The sequence below is a fragment of the Girardinichthys multiradiatus genome, chromosome 3 (assembly GCF_021462225.1).
Source record: "Girardinichthys multiradiatus isolate DD_20200921_A chromosome 3, DD_fGirMul_XY1, whole genome shotgun sequence".
Classification (NCBI taxonomy): domain Eukaryota; kingdom Metazoa; phylum Chordata; class Actinopteri; order Cyprinodontiformes; family Goodeidae; genus Girardinichthys; species Girardinichthys multiradiatus.
Window position 1 is genome coordinate 28,001,745 of NC_061796.1, and position 14,410 is coordinate 28,016,154.

The 14,410-nt window shown below is 38.0% G+C and overlaps 1 protein-coding gene across 1 annotated transcript in view; it reads right to left on the minus strand.

Moving 5' to 3' along the window:
- Positions 1-13,473, minus strand: part of si:dkey-246i14.3 (ephrin A4) — a 61,235-nt gene extending 47,762 nt beyond the window's left edge. The window contains exon 1 of the mRNA XM_047362098.1: positions 12,689-13,473. Within this exon, the coding sequence (XP_047218054.1) occupies positions 12,689-12,810 (122 nt within the window). The 5' untranslated portion in view covers positions 12,811-13,473. The remainder of the gene's footprint in view (positions 1-12,688) is intronic.
- Positions 13,474-14,410: the final 937 nt, after the last annotated feature.

Below are 14,410 nucleotides of genomic sequence, written 5' to 3' on the forward strand. Positions count from 1 at the left end.
CAGTCAAAAGCATAGGCATTGTGTCAAAATTAAAGGAGCCTGCACCATTTAAAATGTAGCTCCTTTTTCTACTACGCAATGAAACACTATAAGCACATTCAAGACACAAATAAAATTTACATAAACAAAACTCCTAATCTGTGCAAAACAATTAAGACATGTGGCTGATTATGGTCCATGCAGAAAGACTCAGTTACTTGGAGGCCACAAAGAGTAATCTAATGCACTATATTTTTAGAAAACATGGGTATCCTAATCAGGGATAGTTGCAGAGGAGTCTGTTTGCAGAAGCAGTTTCACTGTGAAAAAAACCTGATTTGAACACACATTTCCGAGTAGCTGCCCCTAAGCACCTATTATCAGTGGAGGTATGATGTCTCTGTGTCCTTCTGGCAGTCAGGACCTTGTCTTGTACAATAATCCAGGCTCCTGCCACAGCCTTTTGCTCTGCCTGGCTCAATACTAATTCAATTTCTGTCTCTGGGAATTCCCAGGCTGCCTTTTTGGTAGGATTTCTGAGCTGAGTGGAAGAGCATTTTGCAGGGTTATGTGTACTTGAAAACATTTGATTCTCCGTGCACACATGTGAGAGAAACTCTACAATCCTTCTGTTGGCTAAACAAGCATCACATTGTTTTGTTTTATCCAGGATTAGATTGACAGTGTTTCCCACATTTCGTGTCTACGCGTTCTTTACCTCCCCTGCCAGTTTAATTGCTGTTGTACATTAAATGAGTACACAGCTCGTTTGACACTACTAACAGTGACAGGTCATTGTGAGCCATGAATGAATAAATGCACTCACGCTTGCTGTTCACCAGCAGCCTTTTAGCCACCATAACCGCCCTCTTCACACGCACACGGCACAGCAGCCATTTTGTGCCAAAGCAGGCTGCACTGTGCCAACAGTGCACCTCATTTCATTTCGCAGCTGTTCCAGCTCACTAGGAGACATTCACACAGTGCAACTTATTACACCTTAATGCAATGTAATATTGATGTATGTGTGCACACAGAGAAACAGGCGGACGTGGAGAGAGAAATTGGGAATGCAATGGGTCCATATGCAGTCTTGTGATAATGCTAGAAGGTGACGATAATATCTGGCTGGTAAATTGGTATCGATTGACTATATATCCTGACCAGGAGAGAGGCGGCCATCCTTTCATGCCTGTACACCATGTCTGCTCCAACGGCTTCGAGCTGCACTGTGACTATCTGATCCATTTTAATATAGACCTCCTCACTACTGTTAGGCCTCTGCCTCAATCCTCATTTTCAACACAGTATGCCCGAGTCTCAGTGTTACCTTCAGCTGGAAAGATTATTATTGTTGTGCAACCATTATATTTATGTTGCATGCATTCTGGGGTGTAATATATCACTTAACAGCTGAATTAAGGATTACAGGTTACGCATTGATGCACACCACAGCAACCAACATAAACAATATCAGGCAGTAATAGACTGATATCAAGTTATACCCGGGTTTTACAAAGTTCGATGTCACGGTTTGAAGTCTAAAGAGATGCCAGAAGAGTTTTTGCCGGATGTATGAAACAGAGTAATGCAACTACAAGAACCTTGAATATTTGTTGCTTAAAAAACAGCAACAAGAAAGTTATAAATTTTTATTTCAAGCGTCATGTAAACAAAATAAATTGGGAAATTTTTACTCCAGTATATCATACAGTGAGAATCTTATACAAGTCCATACTTAATCAGTACTAACTTGTAAATGGTTCTTTAAAACATTGGTTGCACCTTGCTCTGGTTGTTTTAAATGCCCCACATTTGAAACAAACAGAAATAGAGGCATTCAAAGGCAACAATTCACCCTTTCTTTAAACACCTTAGTCACACCTAAAATCAGCTAACAAGTGGAAGCAAAACAATAACCCATTTAGATGAGAGGCTATCACAGACGTTGGTAAATGTTCCCACAGCCACACACCACTAGCTGGAAATGAGGATTTTTCTCAGTATAAAGACCCTTTCACAGCTTGCTTTGGGAAGGAGAGAAGTCTGAAAAGTTGAGAAAAAGAAATGAGGAAAAAGATTACAGCAAAATTTGTAATTTGAATATTTTTGATGTCTTGGCAGGTTTGTTTCTAGGTTGTGAAAATGATTACAGCTCTATGAATTTGTCAAGGAAACAAAGACTAACCCATTTACCCAAACGAGCAAGTCCAAAACACGCACACACGCACGCACACACCCCTCTGCCGGAGCTATTGCTCCTCTTGAAACAAACTTCAGCCGACAACAATAGCACCGAATGTCAATTCTGAAGTTTTACAAACTGCTAAAAATCACTGCCCTGCATTGTTTTCTGACAGAGACGAAGCAGCTCAAGGGTGCATACAAAGCAAACTCACTTCGATACAACACACTCAAATCCACAAGCAGACAAGGCTCGCTTACAAAAGACAGACAAGGTACACAAATGCATCTCTGAATCTACACAGGTCGCAGCGCAGCAGTTACTGAGACAATGGAGAGAAACAAGGTAAAAAGAAAGAGAGACACTGATACAGCTACATGACAGATGAGGAGAAGAGGGGGAGGGAGAGGAGGACGAGGAGAGAGAAATTGCTTTGTTAGCAGGACAGGGAATAAAGTGTAATTACCTCACTGTGGGTTTGTTGATTATAGTTCAGCCAGGTTCTCCATGTTAATCATTTACCAGGGGAAGACAGAGATTAGTAGAGACAGACACAGGGAGGGGAGATGGCAGACAGTATGAGAAATACTTTCATTTAAGCCCACACATGCAGCAGAGAAGCAATGGATACTCAATGACTGCTACATGATTAAACAAAAATATAAAAATAAAAGAATCCCCCTCTACCAAGACATGACTACAAACACTATCTGCTGCTTTTACTTCAGCGTAAGGCATGTTTATCTGCTGCTTGTAATGCCACACAGATCAGATCTGTATATGTGTGAGAGAGATGAATGTGTGATATGCACAATGTGATTTACTTTGGTATTTAAAGCAGATGATTCATGGGCGCACGCAGAGAGAAATGACGCATAAACAGAGCAGAGATTACACGGGAGACTTACAAGGGCAGCTTTCAATAGAGATACAGAAAAACCAATACAAAAATTCACCTCCTCACACACTGTTTAAACACGTTCCTCTGGCCCGGAGCCCAAGCTCAGAGTTTGTCTAAGGGATGACGGATATACGCAGAAAGAAAGAAGGGGCTCAAAGGGAGCTGCTGTTTTTTTTTTTTGCTTTAAGGACTATTTCCAAACTTAAAAAGTGGGTTCAAGTTGGAAAACTGCTGGGAAAAACATGTTATGTTATTCTTACTGTCTGTAAATGCTAAATAATCCTTTTCATTCTATTTCACTACTACTTGTTTCCTCATCCAATGGTTTGCGGATTTACAACAGTGAATGCGGGTTCCGGTGCTTTTTGTAATACTATGGGAGTATTCAGACTGTGATTTTGCATATTTTAAATAGAGACTAAATGTTGGTAAGTACTTTTACTGCCCTAGAAGTGCTGACAATTTCAACGATGATGTATAATGCTGGGCATCACTAGAGATGTAAGTCATGGTTTGATATATATACACCACAGTTTTCGAGTTACAGAACGGTAGTACTACAGCAACTTCTTTAAAACAGAAGAAAACACCTTCACAAAAACAAGGACAGAAAAATAAATAAGTACTAATGAGGGGGCTCCAATGTAGCAAGCTATGTACACCAGGCAAAGTTACTTGAAAATTAAAATAAGACATTTTTTATGAAGTTTTAATTAACCAGTACCTCAATGTAAGGTAATATGCGTAACTAAACTGTGCGAAACCCTTCTTCTACTTATGAAAATAGAACAAATAAAAGAACATGCAAAACTATTTTAAATTGTAACTTAAGTATTACAACACAAGCACTTTTTAAGAAACTCATGGTGTTAACAGTCTAGTGGTTCCTGGTGGTTTATTCATTATGAAGGATTAAAAATTTTACAAATGCACAAACGACTTGCCATAACTGTGGTATTTTTATGGCTATTGAGCATGCCCCATATCCACCGCTTAAATTCCACTACTGCCGAATTGTTGAAAACTTGAACTCTGCATACTGTTAATAAAAAAAACAAGCAAGTGGGTCTTTATCCTCCTGCATGTCATTATCAAATCAGCCAATCTGCATTAATTAGGTGTGGAGACCTTTAATTGTTAACCAAATTTGCAAATTTTCTCTTTTAATAAAAAGTTTTAAGAGCACATGTTCACTTCCCTTTCTTAAAGACAGCACAGATCACTTGTGATTGGTCTCTTTCTAAAAGCGTGAACCCTTGACTGACGACTATACCGTGGCATTTTAGTAGATATACATGTGCCCCTCCAATACCACTGTTGTAATGTAAATAAACATTACAAAATGAGGCAAGTGTCATATTTATCCATTAAAATATTATACCCTAAAAACAACCTTTAAAAAGTCTAATTTGAAGTATTCAAGTGGTGTCAGATATAAGCATCTGAAATTAGCTTTCCTCTGTGTTGGCTGGAGTTTGCCTTGGACACAGGTTAAGAGGCTATTAGCAGAATTGCTGCCCCTCTTCATCAAAAAGAGGTGGTTTGGACATCTAATGGAAAGTCTCCAAGGCACCTTCCTTTGGAGGTTTTCTTGGTACATCTTACTGGAAAGACACAATCTCGGGCAGAAGACTGGGGGACTATATATCCCTTCTGACCTGGGAACCTCTTGAGACCCCACAGAATGAGCTTGAGGGTTTTGCCGGTGACAGGAAGGGTTTCCTTTCTAGACCTGTGTACCAACATGAAACCATCTTGGAAAAGCAACAGACAGAAAGACAGATGGACGGACAGAGCTTACATCTGATTTCATTGTCAGATTATATAGCAAGCAGAAAAAAACTAAACTATACCCCAAAATGTGTAACAGGTTGCTTTTAAATTCAAACTGATTTTGAGTAGGTTGGTGAAAGAATTAGATGATAACTGAACACGTATTGATGCTTTGTAGTCATTTCCAATTTTAATGCTAGATATTAAAACCATGCCTCTTTGTGACTTCAGTTAGGAGGAGCCTCGGAAAAGAGATAAAGTCACCTTTCAAGAAAAGAAACAAACATTCAAAGACCAACAGCGAAGAATAAAACTAAGCAACTGAAACCAGAAACTAGTTTAAGTGGCTGCTGCAAAAAGTTTGCCTGTTTTTGCAGAATCCAAGAATGGAAAGAAAAAAAACAGGAACAAGGATAGGCAGAGGAATGAGGAAATTAAATGGCTTATTTCAGGTTTAGGTACGGGTAACATTTGTTCTTGTTATAGATGTATGAGCAGCTGATACAGCTCATACACCATTTCTAAAATCATCTCTCGCTAGATTGATTTAATATGTGAAGTTTTGTTGCTTTGAGTAAACTTCCCAACAGATTCCTGAGTGAATTTTATGAGTATGAATGCAGCACCAAAAATAAAATAAAAAAAGACATCACTGCATCAGCAAAACGGCTGTTCGAAGTGTTTGACTCAACAGGTTTTAAAGGACACTGAGGTGCAACAAAAAAAGTATGAATACACCAATAAAAGAGTTAGAGTTTCCTGCTCAGGGGAGGGGTAACAAATATTGCCAGCACTCACAAGTGCACACTCTAAGAAGTAAGGTTATATAATTTTACTGACCTTTAAGTGGTCCAGGAAGTATCTAACAATTTCTCATCTAATAAGAGACTATCGTTTTAAAGGAGGCACAGCTGTAAAACCGAGCGCGATCGTAAACTCTCTCCATAAACTCTCTCTCATACAAGAGGGCGACCACTTGAGCACCACAAAGACAGAGGCCAGGGTATCTGATCCCACAGCATTCGCTGCTGACCCCCATCACTTCCATTTCAGAGCTCCATTTTTCAATCAGGAGGGTGCTAAATGTGTGCCTGTTAAAAGTGTTTCACTGAGCCTTTGTTACAGGCATATTAGCAAGCAAAGGGCAGAGCGACGAGGCTCTTCTGTCTCCACTCCATTGCCCCCGCTTCATTAAAACCATAAATCTAGATGTTGAAGGAAACGTGGCGGCCAGAGACCGTCTCCTGTCAACCATGCTAAAGAGAGCCTGTCCTCCAACAAGCTACAGTCACATAAAACCTTTTTTGTAACCTCTGTGAATTCAGCCAGGTTTTTTTACTCCTTGTGCCAGTGCCATCCAAAACAAGTTTTATCAATTAGTAGGTGCAAACAAAATCTTGTGATATTAAAATCACATATTTCTCATCAAATTAAAGTCTATCTCGTAAAGTGCCATCTAGTACCTTTATCGATCTCAGCTGTTCTAGCTATTATGAGCAACAGATACCACAATAAGTGCTTTACGCTTGACATGTTGCATTTGTGTTTGAAACTCCTGAAGTATTGCTTTAAAAAGTAAACTAATAAAGTCAAGTAATAAAGACTGATTATATCAGCTCTTAAAAGGCCATCCCCCATCATTGTTAAATTGTTGATCTGGCAGCATTTTGGGTACTCAGTAGAATAAAACATTAACAGGGTGACAGAAAAGATACAAATAATTTGGAAACACTGTGAGACTACTACACCTACCTGTTAGCTGCTGGTGCTGCTAAAGTTACCATTAACGTCCTAATGGTGATAAACTAAGGGACCATTTCTAAGGGTACAAAGAGATGTTGTGGCACAACATGTTCCAGTATTAGCACGATATTCCTCATCAAAAATTTCGCAAACGGCCATCTAGTTTCTGTATGTTCAGGTATTAAACATGACCACTTTATGCTTAAAACCCTTTATGTATGTTAGAGACTATTGTTTTGAAGTAAATAGTTCTTGAATTGCTAGCTGCTAATAAAGGTAAAGTTGGCTTCTGCTTGTTGCTTCTTATAACTGCTACACTAGTGGGCAATTTCACAGTTTTTTAATAATCTCGCATTTTTAAATAAATCTGATATTGATGGTTAAGTTAAACACGGTATCATGAAGAACTATATAGTTGCTTTATGAAAATAAGCTATTATATGAACCAAAAATATGACACCTCCTGATACGCTGTATCTACTGTGTGCAGGACTCAAAGTCAATCTTGAGTTGCAATGTTATTTTGACAGATTTAAGCAACAATATATGAGCATTAAATAGGTCCCCATCATTTTAATTTTTGACATTGCTGAAAAATAGAAACTGTGAGAGTCAAGATACAAACAATTTTTATAAAGAAATTGTTTTTGTGTACGTCAAAAATACTTTAACTGGCGAACTGCTAATGCTGCTGACGTTAGCATTCTTGAGAGATAAAAATGTCCAGGTTTTCTTGTTAAAAAGAACTCTTTATAGTGTACCACTTATACATTTTTCGTGGTTGCACTATATAGTAGGAGCTCCATGAAAAAAGAAGCATTAACATGAGTTACATGCAAGATGCAAATAATTTCCAAGCACAATGAGGAAACCCGAGCTGGCTAACTGTTTGCTGCTAACATCGCAAAGGCTGGCATCTGCTTCGTAGTTTACAAACAGTGCTAAACTAAGCAGCTTTTTCTGGGGTGTAACAAGATCCCATGGTATGAGATCTTGCAAAATATTAAATGCTACGATATGTTCGAGTATTTTTGGTCAAACTAAAGTCTATATTGTGTAGCTCTAAGTAGTTTTTGTATCAGTCTTAATTATTACTATGGGTCAGGGCTGTACATACAAGCCATCCTTTGTGACTGCAATATTGCACACATCGATATTGCAAAGTGTGATTCAATATTTTGTCAAATTCTACTTCCCATCTGGACACCAAACAGGCAAGACAGATCTTATATATTTCAAATCATGTCTGAGACCGACACACGCATGCAAATCTTAAACTACTCTCTTCTGAATCAATATTTGGCTTATTGTTTCCTCCACTAACTCCTCAGGGAAATAAGACTGTAAACTAACTAAATGCTCCCCTACAGTCACCCTAACAGGCTTGTGTTGACCAGATAATGTACTAACTGAATTAAACAATAAGGGGTCAAGTTGTTCAAACAAATCTTAGCTGAGAAATACTAAGAAAAGGCTCCAAATAATTACACAGAAAATGCTTATATTATTATTACTACCAATATTGTTATATAAAAATATTGAAACAACATCAAGGATATTCTATTATTCTAACTAAAGTGCAAAAAGTTAATCCTTTGCAGCTTTAAGTCCTGCAGTACAACACAGAACCAGCAAAAAGCAAGGCACCACTGTCCCTGTGCTCCTCTCCCCTCTGCTTGACTGCATTTATAATCCTCAAGACAACCTGGCTGGCTGGCAGGCAGCTAATAGAAAATATGGGATGGGAAAATGACTGAAGCTCAACTAATCAAACTGCCAATAACCATCACAGGACAGAAGGGAGTCATGAGATATAAAGGAGGGAAGCACAGACAAAAAAATGAAATGGAGAGCAGGATGTAACAAGGGAGCTAATGAAGAAGAAGAGGGGAGGAGAGGGAGTCCAGGGGATTCTGGACATCAGTGCTCCACTGATAGCTTTGTGATTGGGGGGTGTTGCTGATGAGAGTGATTCTCTGCTACAGTGGGTCACCCTCCACCTGATGGCATTGTGATTGTGAGTTGTGCAGCAGCGTGTGTGCGACCCCACTGCCGGCTGTGACCATTCGTCCCCAAATCTCTGGGGGACATGAAGGTGCTTCCTAATCCTTGCAGAGTTCCTCCCGGACCACGTTTCTGTTGAATCCTAATTTATAGTTTCGGGATTTACTCGTGTGAATAGAAACAATGGCTGGATCTAATATACAAGAAGAGAAGAGCGGTCATGACCAAAATGGCTCCCGGGAGAAAATTATTGGTCTTAAGAGTCATGATCAGATTCTTCAGAAATACGTGGACAGAAAAAAAAAAATCCTTTACATGGAATTCAGTTAGAGATGCAAAAAAAAAAAAAAAAAAAAAATAACCCAATCTTCCCATTATCAGCTCTTATAGTTAACAGGTCTGAATGTTTCAAAGTCAAAACTTACAGCACAATATTTTTGGTCTATAAACGTCAACCAACAGAATGTACATTGATGCCATTTGTTTTTAGGTAAATAAAAATCAGATAACAGTTACAGAGATTTGCTTTGATGCCTAAAAGGGGATAATATTTTTATTTTTATTTTAATTATGTTTTATCCATAAAATGCACCATAGTTGTTGTATTTATTTACCTTTTTTATTGTATATTTTACTACTGAAGTATATTTTTTAGTTTTTACCTGGCTTGACTGTAAGTCATTTTGCTTAAAGTGTGCAAAATTGGTACGGTGGACATTAACATTGTGGTCCAGTTGTCTAATATTTATGATACATATTTATGCAATATTACACCTATTATCTGCTGTTTTGTGTCCTGTGTTGATTTTTTTTATTTTGTTTCATTTTGGCCTTGTTGCTGCTTTGATTTAGATTATCTTTTGCACTTCTGTACACATTTTTCATGTAATGTAGTTTTGTACAGTAATAGGTTGTTGCAGAACTCCGCATGGCTCCTACAGCAGGGTTGAACAAATTAAACCAGAGAGTTACCTACACTGTAAAAACATAAACAACATTTTTGTCATAAATACGTGGACAGAAAAAAAAATCATTTACATGGAATTCAGTTAGAGATGCAAAAAAAATAAAAATATCACCCAATCTTCCCATTATCAGCTCTGATTGAAACATTCAGACCTGTTAACTAAGTCAAAACTTACAGCACAATATTTTTGGTCTATAAACGTCAACCAACAGAATGTACATTGATGCCATTTGTTTTTAGGTAAATAAAAATCAGATAATAGTTACAGAGATTTGCTTTGATGCCTAAAAGGGGATAATATTTTAATTTCTTCATTTTCTGTTGGACTCAAAATTACCACCTCTATAAATGTAAACTTTATTTACATAGCCCTTTATTTATTTAGCACAAACACTTTGCACTGAAGTACTACACAGCAAGAACCATCAAGAGTTTGGAAAATATATTTTTTACTATTTTATGCAATATGTTCCTTGGGGAAAAAAACAAAAACTAAAGTTGGTCAAAATCTGGATTGGCTAATCAAATCTCAAAGAAAACCAAAAATCAGGAGAACCCTGATGGATGCATCACTAACATTAATTTTATTATAACCTTAACCTTGTGCAATACAACATTTAAGAAATTAAGATTTTTTTTTTTTGGAGCCGTAGAAAAAAGATTGCATTTATAGTCCAGTTTTGTGCATTTTGTGAACATTTGATCAAAAATATGAAGAAGAAATCTGCATACATAACTCAGCTACTCTGCAAGCGCCTTTCGAGTTAAAAGGGCAAATTTTGGCACAATCTTTACTCCCTGAAACTGATGGGTTAGTGACCGGTCAATCTGGCCAATCAAAACAGAGATGGTCTTATAAACACTCTCTAATGTGGATTTAATTGCCTGGAAAACATTCTTGGCTGCATGACTGTTTTTTCTTTTTACAATTACAATATATAAAGATGGAGAAAATAGGATATGAGAATAGATTCAGAATATAAATTAAGTAGGACTCCTCTAAAAGGGAAATTAGACAGTTTTCTGGACTGAACAATATTTTCAAAAGTAATTTTGCATGGCCCAGTTGTCTGTATCAAGGCATACCAAGGTGTCAAAATGCTAAAGGCTTCTGTCATAACATTCATAGTTTAAAGTCATTTTAATTAGAGGTCAGGAAAAGTTTAGGAGTAGCACAATTTTTCTTTGGCTGTCACATAGAGCAATGCTGCACTGTCCCTCTCTCATATGTTGCTGCTCACTGCCGGTCAGCTTCCTAAAGATAGGCTGCTGCAATTACTGCACGTTTGACTTGGTCTACAAGAACGAAATATTCATCGGTTTGGAAATATTTTTGGTTGTAGAAAATATGGACGGTCATGGTTTGAAAATTAAACAAGAACGACCAAAGAACCTCTACAGGGAACAGCTTTAAAACTACATTTAAAACTACACTAGTCCCATGTCTGTTTAGATGAATGGATGGTTATCTAAGCAGATTGCTTCGATAATAAACCAGCTAATATCCGTCAAGAGGAAAACAGGAAAAATGGTATAATATTCTATGCAATTAGTTTGGCAAGAAGTTCTATACTTCTGCTTAGGTTTGTGGATCAGAACTCAAGTAACAATACATTGATGTTATTGATAACATTATGTATTAACAATACATATTTTATAGTTTAATTTTGGTGTAAACACCGTAAGACTGTTATATGGTGGAATTATTGCTTTTTAACTGTTGTGAAATGATCACAAACTACAAAAACTGAATCGCATAAATCTCTTGGTCTGGCCTGACTCCAGCCGCAGGTCACACTTTTCGAATCCCCCTCTTCTTGAACAGGCTCTGCTTCACAATCCTCTCACGGCTGCTGGTGCTTCTATTTCCACCACAGTTTTTCCTTTGTCTAAATTTTCCAATAATATGCTTGTATACATCCCTCTGAATAGCTGTGTTTTTTAGCATTTACCTTGCTTGGCTCAGCCTCCTTGTGGAAACTATCAGTAACCGTCGGCTTGACAAGAGTCTTCCTCAACATTGTCTTAGTTAGAAGATTGTATTTATTAACTTATTGTTTATTTTAATGGCAAACAAATTCCAAATGTTTTACAAATCTTAGACATGCATAAAAAACCAAGACTGTGGTTATTTGCATGTCTTGTGCACCTTTTTCTATCACACTTTTTCCTTCCACTCAATTTTACATTAATATGCTTTCATATGGCACTCTGAACAGCAATCCTCTTTAGCTGGAACTTTTCTCACTTGTGGGAAGTGTCCATGACCTTCTGCAAGATTTCACAGGACAATTTCTGTTTTAAAAATCCTGATAGTTATTAGGCTTCACTGGCAAAAGTTATGTTCATCCAAATGGAAAAAATCTTTTTTGCAATATGGCACCTTGTGTCCAATGGATCTACGTAGAACACGAGTTTCTTTTAAGCACCTGTATGACGAGTCTCTAAACAAGCCTTTAAGACAATGGTTAATGTGTTCACACCTCAACCCATTAATTAGACCACCTGGATGAGCAGGTGAGTCTCACTCTGCCAACCTAATGGCCTCAATCAACCCAATTACACACATAGCTTTCTATTATTTTAACCAATGCACAAAAGCACTTAAGACTTAAATGAACACCTGTGCCATGAGAATGTTATCTGTGTCATTAATGACATCAAACATTTAAAGAGAAACCCATATTTCGGACTCTCTTTAACGCATAATAAGCAACTGAAATATGGTCATTATGAGGAAGTTAAGAGGTTGCATGAAGAATGTGTGAGCAGGTAACTGGGTCTTAGGTGAATCCAGTTTGCCACTGTATCAACATGGCTTTTTTAGCTCCAGCAGCTTTATAGCCTTTAGGCTTTCGGCAAACATACCTGCTCTGCACCCTCTTTAATTAAGTCCACAAGGACACGATCTGCTGCATAGCTGAGATTCTTTAAAACAAACCGAACTCTGAGTCATGCTGAAGGAGCTCAGATTGTAGTGCAACAACAAGGCAGGGCACGTTTAGACCGGCTCAGTTTGTTTTACACACAGGTCGCAAGACTGAATCAGCCTGACCAGCCTCAGCTCTACTCTGCTGCTGCTCACTTCTGTCCTGAGGGGAAGCATCCCTGAGTGACCAGTAAGGAGGTTTCTCACCTTGTGTTGGTAGAGTTCCAGTAAACCACGTGTCTTTTCGTTACAACAGAGGAGATGATGTTGAGGAGGAAAACTGTTGCTTTCCAGGCGCCCGCAAGTCCCGGTGCGCGGAGGCAGACCATCCTGGAGAGGTTGTTCTGCAACCCGCTGAGCAGTAGGAAGTCAGGTTGGGAGACCTGACAGAGACGCGCGGTGATCAGCTGGTCACCAAGCACGGTACCGCACTTCCACTAGACCAGTTGCTGCTCTAGTTTGGTATGATGCACCAGGCCGGACTCACTCAAATCGCGCAGAAAAAAACACAATAAAAATCACAACATCAGAGGTGGAAGAAGGTGCGCATTTTTCTTTCCAAAAACGAAAATTGCTCCTGAGAATTTAAACACATCCGAAATGTTAGTTTAAAGCAGACATCTCTTAAAACGAAGACATCACCTGAGTTTAAAAGGCTTTCTAATCAATAAATGACATATTTAGCCTGCAAACTGATTTGGCAGCAACAGGCTGCGGAGGGGGCGGATGCACCGAGCTGAGGGCGGTGCCGGGAAAACTTCTGGCCAATAGGTACATAAGGGTGTGGTTATGTTTGACACTAGAGAGCAACAGTTAAATCCTTGAGAGGTGCGCCCACTGGTGTGGGGGTTCCGTCTGCGGCAGTTTCGGTTTTACAGGAAAACCCAGAGAGATCATCTGGTTTTACGTTTTTACCTGAAGTGGCCATAGACTGAGTCAGAAAAACCAGGTCCCCGGGCAGAAGCATGATAAAGTGTCCCCTAGGCACTATATGGAGACATATTAAATCTAATGGGAAGATATTTGAGATTGTTTTGGGTCTCCATGTGAGTGTCTTGTAGCTTCTTTTTTACTTTACTTATTTTTGAAAATACTGTAAGCATTTTTATGGTAACCCGATTGAAATTATACATTAGCATTTTCAGGGGTTAACCATACTTTAATCTTTGTTTCCTATCATTCATATCTTGATGTGCTGCAGGGTTTCTACATCTCTAGCTTCTACAACACTGTGCAGTGTTTTCTTGTTTCTTTCTTTTTTTAAAGTGCATTTCTTAATACTTTTGTCTGGCACTATTTGTAAAAAATTTTATTCATTATTTTTTCTTGTTTATTTTAATTATGTTCTATCCATAAAATGCAACATAATTGTTGTATTTATTTACCTTTTTTATTGTATATTTTACTACTGAAGTATATTTTTTAGTTTCTACCTGGCTTGACTGTAAGTCATTTTGCTCAACTTTAGTTGCTTTAAAGTGTGCAAAATTGGTACAGTGGACATTAACATTGTGGTCCAGTTGTCTAATATTTATGATACATATTTATGCAATATTACACCTATTCTCTGCTGTTTTGTGTCCTGTGTTGATTTTTTTAAATTGTGTTTCACTTTGGCCTTGTTGCTGCTTTGATTTAATTATCTTTTGCACTTCTGTACACATTTTTCATGTAATGTAGTTTTGTACAGTAATAGGTTGTTGCAGAACTCCGCATGGCTCCTACAGCAGGGTTGAACAAATTAAACCAGAGAGTTACCTACACTGTAAAAACATAAACAACATTTTTGTCATTGTCAGATTTTTACATAAATTAGGATTACAATGCCTTCAAGCAATTTGAAAAAGCACAGGGGATGCCATGATTCTGTATGGACAGGTTAATTCACAAAATTAGGTAAAATTTTCCAAGTATAAACAGCACCGGAAT